At 38.2% G+C, this 15,919-nt stretch overlaps 1 protein-coding gene across 6 annotated transcripts in view; it reads right to left on the bottom strand.

Moving 5' to 3' along the window:
- Positions 1-15,919, bottom strand: part of SH3KBP1 (SH3-domain kinase binding protein 1) — a 241,804-nt gene that overhangs the window by 106,541 nt on the left and 119,344 nt on the right. The window contains exon 1 of one of the 6 annotated variants that reach the window (XM_006765120.2): positions 12,594-12,740. The exons of the other annotated variants lie outside the window; for them this stretch is intronic. Within the exon in view, the coding sequence (XP_006765183.1) occupies positions 12,594-12,608 (15 nt within the window). The 5' untranslated portion in view covers positions 12,609-12,740. Of the gene's footprint in view, positions 1-12,593; positions 12,741-15,919 lie in introns of those variants that run through there. 6 annotated transcript variants of the gene reach the window in all.

Genomic DNA, 15,919 nt, shown 5'->3' with positions numbered 1-15,919 from the left:
TCAAGCCTCGCCTGTGAGCGGCAGGTGCACAGGAGAGCAGGCGGCCAGGCTGGGGCCCCTGACAGCCCACCGCCTGCGGGGGACGCTCCCCTGTGGCTCCTTTGGTGAAACCGCAGGAGCAATTCTCAGTCCCTGGCCCCACCCCGCTGCCTCCCTCCCGGGTGTGCAGACCCAGGGGCCCTGGGCTGGAAACCCCTCATTCTTCCAATTGAGATGTCACCGATGGGGAAACTGAGCCCCCCCTTCCCTTCCCTCCTCTCCCCTCCCCTCCCTTCCCTTCCCTTCCCTTCCTTCCAGAATTATTTTCTGGAACTACCATGAGCCATGATCTATGCTGGAGGCTGGGCATACAAAGATTAGATGGGCAGAATTCTGGATCTTTAATGAGTTCAACATTTAGCAGCAGAGTTAGACCGATTAACAGAGCAATGTAGTGCAAAGGGGAAAACACTATACTCAAGATGTGTACAGAAGAGGAAAAAAGGAACCATTAATTCTACATGGAAAATAAGCCTTATAGCAATGACGAGGCTTGACTTAAATTCTGAAAGATGGGTAGGAATTGGCCAGATAGAGAATGGTGGAAAGGGTATCCTAGCTAAACAAAAGCAGGAGCAAAGGTGAGAATTTGTGCAAGGAATGTTGTTGTTTTTTTAGCACAGAATGGGGTGGTGGTGGGGATCATAGTCTGGGGTAAAGGGAGGGAGACTGGCTTGGGCCAGATGGCCAGCAGGGTAAGCTGGGGCTAATGTTATAGTTTGCGCTTTAACTTAAAGATAACTGGTAGCCGAAACCAGTTTGGCTCAGTGGATAGAGCGTCGGCTTGCGGACTGAAAGGTCCCAGGTTCGATTCCGGTGAAGGGCATGTACCTGGGTTGCAGGCACATCCCCAGTAGGAGATGTGCAGGAGGCAGCTGATCGATGTTTCTCTCTCATCGATGTTTCTAACTTTCTATCTCTCTCCCTTCCTCTCTGTAAAAAATTAATAAAATATTAAAAAAAAGATAACTGGTAATAAGTAGAGGTGTAGCATGATCAAATTTGTGACATTAAGACCAATGAGCTGGTGGCACTGGGAGGAGAAAAGAAGAAAAGATATACAAAAATCAAGAAGATAATTAAGAGGTTGACAAAATAATACAGCTGAGGCAGTGAAACTAAGAAATATATTTAGACTGTGGACGCATCCATACTTCACAGTCACTTCAGGGATAAATTGGCAATTGTGGATTGGTTTTAATATGGATGGAAAATACCCCAAACTCTGTTAGGTTCTTGAGTGTACATATATGCATTCTATATATGGATTGAAAGCCAATGGTGTGCAAAGAAGAACATTAAGTTCAGACCCTGACCAGAAAGGCAAACGAGCCAGATGCAGGGGCTCAGGGAAGCACTGTAGAGAATCAATCTGCATGTGAAGGATCATAGTAGTGTGTTTATCAGTGCTCTGGCACTGCTGTTATGGCATTCAGTGAAAAAATAGTAGGCCTGTGGTAGTTTTGAACAGTTAGCTTACTGTTAAAACACCAATCTACTATTTGAAAACAAAAATATTTTTTAAAAAAACAGAGACACATAAGAAACCCCTGACATATGAAAAAGCATCTTTCTAATCTGACAAATTTAAAGTAAATACTTTAGTCAAATATGTCTCCAAAAATATCTTAGCCTAGAAACAAAAATGGGAAATTTCTTCCCCGAAAGAAATTTCAAGACCCTCAGTGGATGCTGGAAACGCAAACAGTACCAAATCCTACATATACTATGTTTTTCCTACACATACATATCTATGATAAAATTTTATTTATAAATTAGGCATAGGAAGAGATTAACAACAATAATTAATAATAAAATAGAATAATTATAAGAATATACTGTAATAAAAGTTACGTGAATGGTCTCTCTCTCTCTCTCAAAATACCTTATTATAGTGTTTTTACCCCTCTTCTTGTGATGATGTAAGATGATATAATGCCTATGTGATGAGATGAAGTGAGGTGAAGGATGTAGATATTTTCAGACTGCATCTGACCACAGGTAATTAAAACCACAGAAAGCAAAACTGCAGGGGGGTTGAGCCCTATATTAATATTACTAATATTCATAATTTACTCCAGCCACAATAAATTCAATATTCATAAAAAATGTTTAGATTTATGGCAAAAGTACTGTGTGCAATGCATTTTCTTGGTACTAGGGATATAACAATGGAACAAATAACCTTATCTCCCCTTTTATGATATCATTTAGCAGTAAGAGTGAATTAGTATTAAGTAGGAATCCTCTCTAAGACACACAGATTTTACCAGCTATTTGATCTTGGAAAAGTTATTTAACCTCTCTATACTTCAGTTTCATTGTCTGAAATTGAGATAATAATATGTACCTCATAGATTTTCTAGGAGGATTTCATGGGAAAATATATACAAAGTGCTTAGCCATTATTAATATTATTGAATTTTACCAAATAAAAAAAATCAATCATCATAATGCCTCTTTATAAATCTAGTTACAAAGAATGACTGTTTTGATTACAACAGCTTTTTAAAACAGCAGGTTAACTGCCCCATTCCTTTTGCTTGGGGACTGCAGAGTGTGAAGCAACTTTTCTAAGACAGTCACACAGCAGAGACCAGCTCAGAGGAAAGTGATAATTCTGAAAAATGAATAAAGAACAAAAGCAAGAGCCATCACAATATAGTCATTGCCTGGGAGGAAAAGCAGACAGAACAAAGAAAACAGGAGAAATGAAGAGGGCCAGAGCAGACAACCCACCGAGCTTTCAGGTCAATAAAGTTTCGGTTAAGGTGGCACCCTAGAGTGAGTGGCTAGAAGACTGTTCCAGAAGCCCCTCAAGTACGAGCCCATGTCAACTGCTTCTGGCCGCATCCAAACTGTTATCACTGTTAACGATGGAAAAACAGCAAGGCGTGTGTCAGGGGAAAATGGCCTGTTGTCAGAGAACAGAAAGCCTTTTATTGAGAATTCTGATGCTTAGGAGCAAACACACCACCATAGAAAATCACCCCAAGCCATCCTTTATAAAGCTTGGCATCCACTCAATAATGGATGAAGAAATCCTAAATTGCTAAGGTCAAACAGATACTCCTCCCAAAGCAGTTAAGAACCAGGGGCCAAATAAGACCTTAAACTCATGTGGTAGAGATTTCTAAAGGCACTGGTGGAAATAACTGACAGACGCTTGGACGTGAAAAGCTGAATTCACAGTCCTCTACCTGGAAGCAGCCAGGCTTCCTGCCAAAGGCTGCTCTTAAAGGTTTCTTTCAACATCAGCAAGAACGGGACAACTGGAATCCTGTTCAGATCCTATAGGTAGTACACTGAATTCAACAAACCTTTGTGGAATGCCCACCACTACTCAGCCCATGAGCCAAAACCACTTTCCTACATTTTTTTTCTGTTTTCAAGAAAGTGTTGTGTTCTCAGCTATAATATGGAAGATTTGAACATAATGTTGACGGAGTCAATACAACCACCAAATTCCAGTTTTCCCAGAACCTCTAGGTATCTCAAGCCTTAAAACTTAACATTCTGCAGCTTTTAAAGATGTTTACTAAAAGTTTGTATTGACATGGGAAATTTTATATAATGCTAAGTGGAAAAGATACAAAATTAGTGTGTGAAAAAAATTATGTGTGTGGTATGATCTCATCCAGCTAAAAATATATGGCAAAAGGACTGAAAGCAAATACAAAAAAAGTCAACAGAGCCCTGGTTGGGCTGCTCGGTTGTTTAGAGCATCATCCAAATACGCCAAAGTTATGGGTTTCATCCCTGGTCAGGGTACATATAAGAATCAACCAATGAATGCATACAAGTGAAACAAGGAGGGGGCGTGCAGGAGGCAGCCAATCAATGATTCTCTCTCATCATGCATGTTTCTCTCTCTCTCTCTCTCTCCCCCTCTCTCATCAATCAATAAAATTTTTTTTAAGTCAACAGTGTTTGCTCCAGGGTGATTAAATTACAGTGCCTTTTATTTCTTTTATATTTTCCTACTTTCTGTGTTTCTAGAAACCTGCCATTATTTTTATAATCAGAAAAAAATAGTTTTAAGAAAATAACATACACAACATAACTGGAAGGGATGACCAATCTCTCCACGTTACTGATGTCTTTTCATAAGGCTGACTTGATTGGCAACACCTCCTAACTAGAAATCACATGCAGCTCTTTTTTTATGAGTTTTTATTGGATTTATTGGGGTGACATTGGTTAATAAAAGTATATAGGTTTCAGGGGTATAGTTTTATAATACATCATCTGTATATAGTATTGTGTGTTCACCACTCCAAGTACATGCAGCTTTCATTACTGTGTCATTACATTTCCTTTTCCAAGTCATTAGCAGGATGCTAAGAACATCAGATGTAAAATGAGTCATGACAATAACTCACAAGACACCACCCATATAGAGCAATGCCTGCCATTTATCATCACCCTTCATTTATTCATCAGCTCACATCCTCAGTGACTAAGTAGATGATATAAATCATTTCCAATTAATGTTTTCCCAAATCAAGTATTCATATATTTTATCAAATGTTTGCTCAGTCAAGAAATATATTTCCTGCTCTTTTAATTCAACCCATGGATTCCTATTCATATGTGTGAAAGGGACTAAAAATAGTTGTTTATTTTGTAACCATTTTTCATGTATGATCAAAGACAATACTTATAGAATCCTCCATTTCCCAGTACTTAAAGAAGTATTGGCATAGGATCCACAGCTTAATTGTTCTCAGTTTTCCAGCAGTTCTCCAGTTCCTCACAAGTGAAAACTCATTTTAAACACAAACCAAAGTGATTATTACAGTTTCTCAAATGGGATAAAAAAACAAACATGATATAAACCAGGCCCCAAAAATTTTGAGGTTTTCTTTTTCCCCCTGCTCTTGGAACTATGCAAATATATCATAATCTTAAAATCACACAGATTATCACAGTTGCTTTCCTTTCTCAGCTATTTGACAACCGTCTGCATTTAACGTGAACATACTTTGATTTTGCTGCCTTTCAAAAATCAAGCCTGACTTTTTTAAATGGGATTCAAATTTGGAGTGTGGACGAACTGAATAAATGCACTTTTAAAAGGAATCATTTTATCAAATAATTTTTTTGTGCGCTGGGGAAAAGTTCACTTCAATGAAGTTATAATTCATTCATTATAATTTCAGTTTGGTAGCAAGTCTCAGGAGGAAAAAGGTTCTTTTAAGGCTGTAAATTCTCTTTAGGATGCCCGATGAGCTTTAGGCAAATTAGATCCTTACCATATAACAATGATAGATATGTCTTTCATTACTCATATTGCGTGCTCTTATTTTCCTGGACTAAAATAGTTCCCCATTCTCTTCTCCTTTCTCTGTAACATACACAAAGATACAAAACCACACAAAACAGAAACAAAGAAAACCCTTGTTCAAAAATATAAAAACATGAAATCACCTATTTTAACCATGTGCTTTTATTAAATGACAGTTTTTGTGGTTATATCATTTTTAAAAGGTATATTTTCTTTTTTTATGGGGGGTGATAGACAATGTGCACACTAAAATAGTTGATGCATTTTCTGGTCTTGAGAAATTCCTTGTTCTTTTCAATTACAATGGTGAACGTTCATTTCAATGCTCGCCACTTGTGAGTTGCAGAGAGCAGCATTCCTCTTTGTGCCTTCTACAAAGACTCGCTATAGGCTCTGCACAGGGGAAAATACAGCTTCGTGGAAGATGGTGACAAAGGAAGACAAAGACCAGAAATAGTACTTCTGGAGTTTATAACCTATTCCCTACTCCCAAGTTATTATACTTAATATATTTCTGATAGATTGGTTTCAGATGGTTATCCATACAATTCTACAGGGACTCCAGTGAAACATTTCCAAATCCTTCCCACCATAGGACAAGGAAGATTTTCAATATTGGCTACTTCTTTCTTATGCCCAACCTGATCAACATGCCTCAAGTTAAAGGGGGCTTCCCTTTTGTCAACCATCAGTGGGATCAGAGGACAGTCAACCATCAAACCCCATATAATTCTTCATTTCCTCCTGAATTCTGCTTAGCCTTATCTCTTTGCCTCAATGACCATCATTTCTCTAAGCTCCTGATTTCTAGTTTCATGCTCATCTCCATTCACTGCCTTTTGTCATCACCTCTTAGGATGCCCCAACCTCTTTCTAGGCATTCATTTTCATGATTAAACAATCAACCTACATTAGTATCTTCATTTCATACAGTTTCTAGACTAAGGTCATGGTTGGGCTACACTCACAAGTATGGCTCTGTGGCCATATAAATCCATTTTTAGCACTTGGAACCAGTGATTCTTTCCCTTACCCAGTGTATCTTTTTGGCCTCTCATTAACTTTCTCAAGACCCCTTATTATATCTTATCTGGATCAATTTTCCCCTCTCCTGTCTAATAACCTATGAGTAAAGACTCTCAGTGGAAAAACCTGGAGTTGTTTGAACTCTTGGGCAACAAATAAAGAATTACACCAAAACGTCAGAGATCCCATAACCTTCAACTAGAAAGCAGAGAAAACTCACCCATCAAATACATTCTGCTCACCTTTATATTGTAAATAGACAATGTGACATGTACTGCTTAGGCAGATTACTTACATAGTGGGCATAGAGTTACCAGATTCTTAATGTTCCAGCCTCTTCTGAATAAACACAACAAAGACAGTATTTCTATTCCCATCACTTGAAAAAATAGGATTCTAAATTATGAATGAGTCTTACTTTATCTGCTACTAACAAGTCCTGAATGTGGATGGGATCCTGGGGTTTCAAGCAAAAGAAACTAAATTTAATATTAGACATATAAGGCATAAATGCGTCCAGCTCTCCCAATGCAGTATCTAGATCAGGGGTGGACAAACTTTTTGACTCAAGGGCCACAATGGGTTCTTAAACTGGACCGGAGGGCCGGAACAAAAGCATGGATGGAGTGTTTGTGTGAACTAATATAAATTCAAAGTAAACATCATTACATAAAAGGGTACGATCTTTTTTTTTTTTAGTTTTATTCATTTCAAATGGGCCGGATTCGGCCCGCGTAGTTTGCCCACGGCTGATCTAGATAGTACTAAGCACTGTACCAAGAGGACAAATTTTAGTTACTCTAGGATCTAAAATCTTGACACTTTGCATCATTATTGCTCTTATTATCAACTTTCTTAATAGCCTAGAAAAGGTACCCAAGAAGTTTCAGAAAAGCTGCTTCTAGTAGAGAGAGAAAATGAGAACCCAACTAAGAAGTCAAAATTAAAAGAACAGACTGAGCAGATGCTACCAAAACAAATGAAGCAAAGCATATTAAAATCAGTGGTGGATGAAAATGCTTAGCAAGTTAAAAAAGAAAATGAGGCAGTAAATCTACCTTTACCACTTCTAACTTCCTCATCTTAAATGAGCAAAACCAGAATACAGCTTCTAAATGACAGAGACTCCAAATATCTGCCTCCAGTTTTCTAAACATTGCCTATTCTATTCCAAATGGTTTAAGAATAAATTTAATTGAGGTGTACTCCTGAGTCACAGGCCATCCATGAAATGGCTTAACAATGGCCCTTTTAAAAAAATCCTCACCCAAGGGTATGTTTAGAGAGAAAGTGAGAGAGAAATGTGAAAGAGAAACATCAATTGGCTGCCTCCCCTTCACACCCTGACTGGGGATTGACCCCATAACCTAGGTATGTGCCCTGACCAGGAAACAAACCTGCGACATTTGTGTGTGTGTGTGTGTGTGTGTGTGTGTGTGTCAGGGATCAAACCCTCAACCTAGGTATGTGCCCTGGCCAAGAGAGAGAGAGAGAGAGAGAGAGAGACAACACTCCAACCAACTGAACCACCTGGCCAGGGATACAATGGCCTTTTGATAAAGAAGTGGTTTTCAAGGTAATCCCAGAATACTTCTAAATGTGTGAATTGTTCATTTTATAGCCCAGGTTTAGAAAGAGAAATCTCTACTAGAAATATAAGTAGGGGTTAATGCACTTATGCTTTCATTTGTTTCTAGAGCACTATGGGTATACATTTATTTGCGATCTGACCTCCAACATTAAGGCCTGACTTGAGAGTAAGGCTGTCCCTTTGTACCTTTGAAATGGCCTCCATTGCCACACAAAGCACATTAACAGGTTGCTGATTGACTGAACGATCTCTGTGATCTACATTCTTTAAATGTAAGCAAAGATACTCCACCATGCAAAAAGTAAGCTGGATAGCTAGTTTTAAATTAGCTGGTTTTCATAGAGCATTAAACTTAATCCATCCCACTGAAACTCAGTTGTCTAGAATACCATTTTATAACCACTGAGAATATCAGCAAGAAAAAGGCAAGCTAGGTTCATAAGCATCATCATATTAATGGCCACACAAAAAATTTAAAACCTTGAAATTCAGGAACCAAACTTTAGGATTATAAATATTAGGAATTACTAATATGAGAACAAAAGAGAGCCACTATGAAATACTTATAAATACTTCAGTCCACCACAGTGAAGAATATCAATTCAATTGATTCAGCAAATAATGTGCAAAATGAATGACTTTTATTTCCTGCCCCTAAGAAATTCTAGAGCAGAAGCTGAGGAGAAAAAAATCAATCATAAAACTGACTTTGCTCACTATGTAAAATGAATCAAGAATTATCACTTAGAATTAACAATAGCACAAAAGAGAAAATAATCTTTTCTCAAAAGTTGTTTTGAATCTACTCTTCACAAAACTTTTGGTAGGGCAATGTGAGAAGCAGCAGTCCTGGTCACCATTAAACCTCTTGGCTTCCACTCATCTTCTCTTTAGGGGCTGGGGGAACAGGGGAACATAGTCCTTCCTTTAAGCAATTTGCAATCAGGTGGGATTGTATAGTTGGTCTGCTAGCTAATGAGTATCCCAAATACCTTGTCCTCAACTCATAATTCAAAGATGGAGAAAAATAATATCCTTTTCTCTTAGTGATAGGCAACATGAACACACATTAACATCAATTCAAACTGCAATGAGATACCACTTAACACCCATTAAGATGGCTATTTTTTTTTAAAAGCAACACAGAAAATGACAAGTGTTGCCAAGGATGTGGATAAACTGGAACCCTTATGCAGCACTGGTGGGTTATAAAATGGTGGCAGTCACTGTGGAAAATAGTATGGTGGTTCCTCAAAAACTTAAAAATAGAATTACCATGTTATCCAGCAATCCTACTTCTGGGGATATACCCAAAAGAATTAAAAGCTGAACTCAAACAGGTATCAGTATGTTGATGTTCATTGTAGCATATTCATAGCAGCAAAAAAGTAGAAATAACCTGTCTATAAATAGAGAAATGGATAAACAAATTCTGATATATACATACAATGGATATTATTCAGCCTTAAATAGCAAGGAAATTCTGACACATGCTACAACATGGATGAACCTTGAAGGCATTATGCTAAGTGAAACAAGCCAGACACAAAGGAAAAATATTTTATGACTCTACTTATATTAGGTATCTAGAGTAATAGAATTCATAGAGGCAGAAAGTAAAATGGTGGTTGTAAGGGGCATGGAGAGTTCATGTTTAATGGATAAGAGTTTCAATTTGGGAAGATGAAAAAGTTCTGGAGTTGTATGGTGATATGGTTGTACAACAATGTGGATATATATATTTTTAATATATTTTATTGATTTTTTTACAGAGAGGAAGGGAGAGAGATAGAGAGTTAGAAACATCGATGAGAGAGAAACATCGATCAGCTGCCTCCCGCACATCCCCTACTGGGGATGTGCCCGCAACCAAGGTACATGCCCTTGATCAGAATCGAACCCGGGACCTTTCAGTCCGCAGGCTGACGCTCCATCCACTGAGCCAAACCGGTTTTGGCAACAATGTGGATATATTTAATACCACTGAATCATGCAAGTAAATTGGATAAAATAATATTACATTATGTATATTTTACCATGTTAAAAATATTCTACATTTCTAGAGGAGTATATAGAAAGCTTGTATGGGGATTTCCACCGAGAAGTAAAGCTAAATGTGGCATTGTGAAATTTTTAGTTTTGTTATGTTGGAATTTTTTTTAACCATATACTTGGGTTATTTTCATTAAAAACAAAACAACCAGAATTAAGTCAACCTTTAACCTGGAAATTCCCCTCTTAAAAATTCAGCCTAAGGAAACAATCAGGGAAGGTACCATGATGCATATACAAGAATGTTTTTAATAATAAAAATGTGGGTCCCCATAGGGGCCATCAAAAAAATGTGGAAGCAATCTAAATAGTAGTCAGATGGGAATTGGTTAAATAAATGGTGATTTATCTCTACAATGGATGACCATGTAGCTATCTGACAGAAAAGGGACCCATAATATCTTAAGTTTTAAAAACTGGACAGTTAATATGACCTCATTATTGTATAAGGAAGGACATGTGTGCCCTGGCTGGTATACTCAGTGGATAGAGTGCCAACCTGTGCTAACGAAGGGTTGAAGATTAAATTCTCGGTCAAGGGTATGTATGTGAGTTGCAGGTTTGTTCCTGGCCCCAGTCGGGGCATGTGTGGGAGGCAACCAATTGATATGTCTCTCTGACTCGATGTTCTCTCTCTCTCTCTCTCTCTCTCTCTCTCTCTCTCTCTCTCTCTTTCTCTCTCTCTCTTTCTCTCTCTCTCTTTCTCTCCCATCTCTCCCTTCCACTCTCTAAAAAAATCACGGAAAAAAATATCCTTGGGTGAGGAATAACAACAACAAAAAAGAGAGACGTGTGCTACATGCACTTTCTTGATCAGATAAAAGTCTGGAAGAATATATATAAAATGTTAATTATGGTTATTACTGGATAATAGGATTAAGATAAATTTCTATTTATTTACTCATATACTTTAACTTTGAGTTTTTAATATTAGAATAATTATTGCAAAGATCTGTAATCAAAGAAGTAAGATAGCTATTTCCATTTTGAGAAACAAACAAGCAAAGGGTTCAGGGATCACTCAACAGTACAATGAGTAGTTTACAGGTCCAAAAAACTTTAAGGGTCCCAGGAGCTACCTTTCCTGTCCTATCTCCAGGCCCCAGCATAAACGAGCTACGGAGGCTCCTCAGAGAGAGCCCAATGCTATCATTGAGACTTTTCCATAGTTCACATCTTACAATCAATCAGGCTTTCACTCATTTCCCAGAGTCGCCATCTGAATTTGGAATATAAATATCTAATTCTGATTTCTGATTTTCAAGTCCTGGCTGGGTAGCTCAGTTGGTTAGAGCATCACTCCAATACACCAAGGTTGTGGGTGAGATCTCCAGTCAGGGCACATACAAGCAGCAACCAATAAATGCATAACTAAGTGAACAACAAATCTCTCTCTCTCTCCCTCCTTCCCTCTCTAAAAAAAGAAATAGAAAAGAAGTTTGCTGATTTGTACCTTTCAGAACTCAGAATGATGACACCCAGCAATAGCAATAAATAATAATAACAGCAAATTGAAGCTACCTTTCAATAGGAATATTCTCTCAGGCCTGCAGATGAATATATATTTTTTATTTTAGCCAACTGCTCCATGTACTCACATCTTTCTAGGCAAGCAACAGACACCACTAGAAAAGCTTTTCAAGAAGTTCTCCTACTCTTAATGTGTTAAAATAATGTGTTTCCTTTTGTCATGCTATTTTCCTTTTTTTAAAATCTTAAATATATTATAAGTGAAAGCCAACGGGAAAAGACATATATCTCATCAACTCTCTCCTTTAAATTTTTTTTCAACAAGGGACAAGAATATGGAAGACATATGATGCACTGTAAGCCTCACTTATCATGTGGTTTATTTAGGGAATTTTATTTTGTGTTTGGAAAATGACAGACTTCTGCTTTTAGGAAGACAAATATGAGCAACTCACAGGGAGAAAAGACCACTTATTTATTACTAGCAAACTTTTAGAAAATAAAATAATTTAGTGTCTTTACTCTGTATATGAGCAAAGGAATGTAAATGCTCACTACTACAAAATTAGCCAAATATCTTTATCTATATGAACAACAGTTCAACAGCATCCAGATGTCACTACACACAACTTATCCATTCACAAGGAAAACTCCAATTGTCCATGCCCCCCAAAACTGAAATGTCCGATAACTGGCTTGCTCTGTGTGGAACCTAAAGAGCAAGCTGGATTTGTTTACTGCACTAACATCTGTAATTGCTAAACATCTCAGTGACATGGTGTAACAGTTACTGCTTGTACAAACTGCCCATCTAAATTACTCTCGGCAGTGTGAGCACATGAAAACCCACAACACTGAGAAATTGGAAACATCTGTAAAAATTAATGGCCGAATTGAGCAAAGGGGTGGGGGGGGGATTAAAACAGCTAAATAGTTCCAGTGCAACATTTGACTTTAGAAAATAATCTTCCACATTTAGGTTACTTCCCCCTCCGTGAGGAATCCCAGCTGGCATACACTTCATTTTAACCCACCAATGCAAACCCATTACAAGTCTTATTACAAAATAGTATAGGCAAGATACAAGGTTAAGGGTATTTACTACATCTCTAAAAGCAAAAGAAATACCTCTTCTCCCATCATGCAGTCAGCCTCCTCTCTTCAGTTTGAAAAAGTCCCAGAACTACACTGGAACCTCCCACTTCCTTCCAACAGCCAAAGGCACGGAGTCTGAAGGACCCAGCCTAACCCTGAGTCATACTTGGGACCAAATGAGCAATGGGAAGAACAAAGCTCACATTTGTTTATGGTTCAGGAAGCCAGGGCCAATTCATGGCTTGGGTGGCTTCGAGAGAAGTCCTCCTCCCTCGCCTACGTTACTGCAGGAATCTAGGCTGCCTCCTGGGACCCACAGGTGTGACCATTTGGACAAGGAACTCACTGAAGGAGTATTTATTTGGCAGGACCTAGCAACCACTTCTGTTTAAAAATGTCAGAGAGAAAATAAAAAGCCCACTATATTTCAAAAGATAATATGATTGGGGAGTGAGATATATCTAGAATACGGTTTGTATATATATCCATTGTGAAAATGCCTGTATTTTAAAGAAATAAAAGTAGTTGTACTACACAAAAATAATTTCATTCAAAAAAGAAAAAAATGAAGGAAAAACAGTCGTGGCTTTATAGAAACACTTCCCCTAGGCAAAATACAGAAAGATTGTTGCCAGCCATGCCATCAATAGTATCCTAACAGATTGCAATGAAATGTTTAAATAGCAATCTTGTTTTTTCTTCAATTGAGATACCATTTTAAGCACCACTTCAATAAGTTGAAGCCAGTGGTTAAGGCAGCAAATACTAGAGCGAGAGAGTCTGAGATCAAAATTCTAGCTGGGCCACTTCCTAGTTGTGTGATACTGAACAATTTATTTAACCTCTGCACCTCTGTTTCCTTATCTACTAGTATAATATGGAGATAATAGCACCAGCGTATAGGGTTGTCTGGAAGCTTAAATACGTAATATATGTAAAGTGCTTATAAAAGTGCCAGGCACACAATAAGTACCCTATTAGCCACTAGTACAAATTCAGAATGGCTCACAAATCAAGATATTACGTCAATAGTAGCCTTACCACGTTTCTTATATACTTTGACTCTAATGATCTATTTCAGTTATTAATTGTGGTTAATTTTTACATTTTTAAATTAAACTCACTTAAAAATCAGTTATTCCTTATTTATTAACTGCTTGCACTGTATCCAATTCTGTAAGGGGCTTTGAATAAGATGCTGTCCCAGTCCTCAAGAAAATTTGCAATCTGCTTGGGTAACTAAGGTATTGACCTGTTTATATAACACAGAAGAAAACAAATGTGGGAGAAGTCACCAGGCAGTAATGGCAAGTGTGATACAAGTGCTACAGAATTAGCATTTGGAATTTAAAGAACAGATAAGAAATCATCCTATCAAAATCTAATTAGAATGAGAGAGAACAAATTGCCTGTGCAGAAGAAATCCAAATAATTTATGTAGATACTCTCCCTAAAGGAGGTGAGCATAACTCCCTACTCCTTAAGTATGAGAAATGCGCAGTAATTTCTTTTTAAAGCAACAAATCTAGTCAAAAAGAATTTCTGCACCCCTATATTCATAGCAGCACAATTTACAATAGCTAAGATCTGGAAACAGCCCAAGTGTCCATCAGTAGATGAGTAGATTAAAAAGCTGTGGTACATTTATGCCATGGAATACTATGCAGCATTACAAAAGAAGGATCTCTTATCATTTGGACAGCATGGAGGGACCTGGAAGTATTATGCTAAGCAAAATAAGCCAGTCGGAGAAAGACAAGTATCACATGATCTCACTCATATGTGGAATCTAATGAACAAAATAAACTAATGAATAAAATAGATCCAGAGATATAGAAGTATGGAACAGACTGTCGAATCTCAGAGGGAAGGTGGGGGTGCATGGGTGGGTAGGAGGTAAGAGATCAACTTGTATGCATATATGCATAACCAATGGACATAGACCAGTGGTCCGCAAACTGTGGCTCACGAGCCACATGTGGCTCTTTGGCCCCTTGAGTGTGGCTCTTCCACAAAATACCGACTTCTGCGCATGGGCCATGAAATTCCAATCGCACTGTACGTTGCGCACCCGCACGTGGTATTTTGTGGAAGAGCCACACTCAAGGGGCCAAAGAGCCGCATGTGGCTCGAGAGCTGCAGTTTGCCGACCACTGACATAGACAATAGGGTAGTGAAGGCCTGGGGTAGGGGGCGGGGGTAAGCTAGAAGGGGTCAATGGGGAAAAAATGGTGCCATATCTAATACTTTGAACAATAAAGATTTTTTAAAAGAGTTGAATGTAGAAGAGGGGTAAAAACAGAACAACTTTACAGTGGAGAAACCTGACAGACACTACCTCAACCAGGTGACCAAGGTCAACATCAACAGTGAGAAGTCATCCTGATACCAGGGTCCCTTGACATAACGTGATGAGAATGGCACTTCACCTCTGTAGTCTTTTTCCTCAAAACTCATCACTTCAGTCTAATAATCATGAGAAAAACATCAGACAAATGCTAATTTAAGGACATTCTGCAAAACTCCTCAAAATTGCCAAGGTTACCAAGAATATGGCAAATCTGAGAAACTGTCACAGCCAAGAGGAGCCTAAGGAGACAGGGCGACATGTTATCCTGGATGGGATCTTGAAACAGGAAAAGGACATTAGGTAAAAACTAAGGAAATCTGAATAAAGATGGACTTCAGTTAATAATCATGTATCAATATTGACTGGTTCATTAGTTGTGACAAATGTACCATATTAATGTGAGATGTTAACAATAGAGGAAACTGAGTGTGTGGTATGTGGAAACTGCAGTGTCTTCACAACTTTTCTATAAATCTAAAACTATTAGAAAATTTAAAAGTTTATTTAAAACTAATTATGAAGACAAGCTTGCTGAATATATATACACATAAATAAACGTATATGTGATATATAGACATATATGATAATGTTCATGAGTATATGTAAATGTATTTAGCAATGATCTCCCAAATAAATTTCTTTTTATAATCTATATATCCTTAGCCTATCTATTAACAAGAGTTGAATGCTGACTCCTAGCATTTTGCTTTCCATAATACACAAAGGAGTTTTCTTTGAAAGGAAACTTGGCTTGTCTGTCAGTTCTGCTGCCAAACCAGGCTAGGGCGGCCCAACTCAAAGACTGAGCATGAGGTGGGTCCATCTGCCCCTTTCCAAGAGCTACTAGAAGTTCCTGGTGCCTGGCCAATTAGTCATCAACCACAAAGTCCCATGGCTGGCAACTCTCCCAGCTACTTCCTCTCCGATCTCCACTCCACAATGCCCGGTACCTCCCCAGTTATCTCTCCAAAGTGCCAATCTGACCAAGCCACTGCCCTACAGAACTCCT

This window comes from Myotis davidii, unplaced genomic scaffold (assembly GCF_000327345.1).
Source record: "Myotis davidii unplaced genomic scaffold, ASM32734v1 scaffold161, whole genome shotgun sequence".
Taxonomy (NCBI): domain Eukaryota; kingdom Metazoa; phylum Chordata; class Mammalia; order Chiroptera; family Vespertilionidae; genus Myotis; species Myotis davidii.
This window is presented reverse-complemented; position numbering and strand designations above follow the sequence as displayed.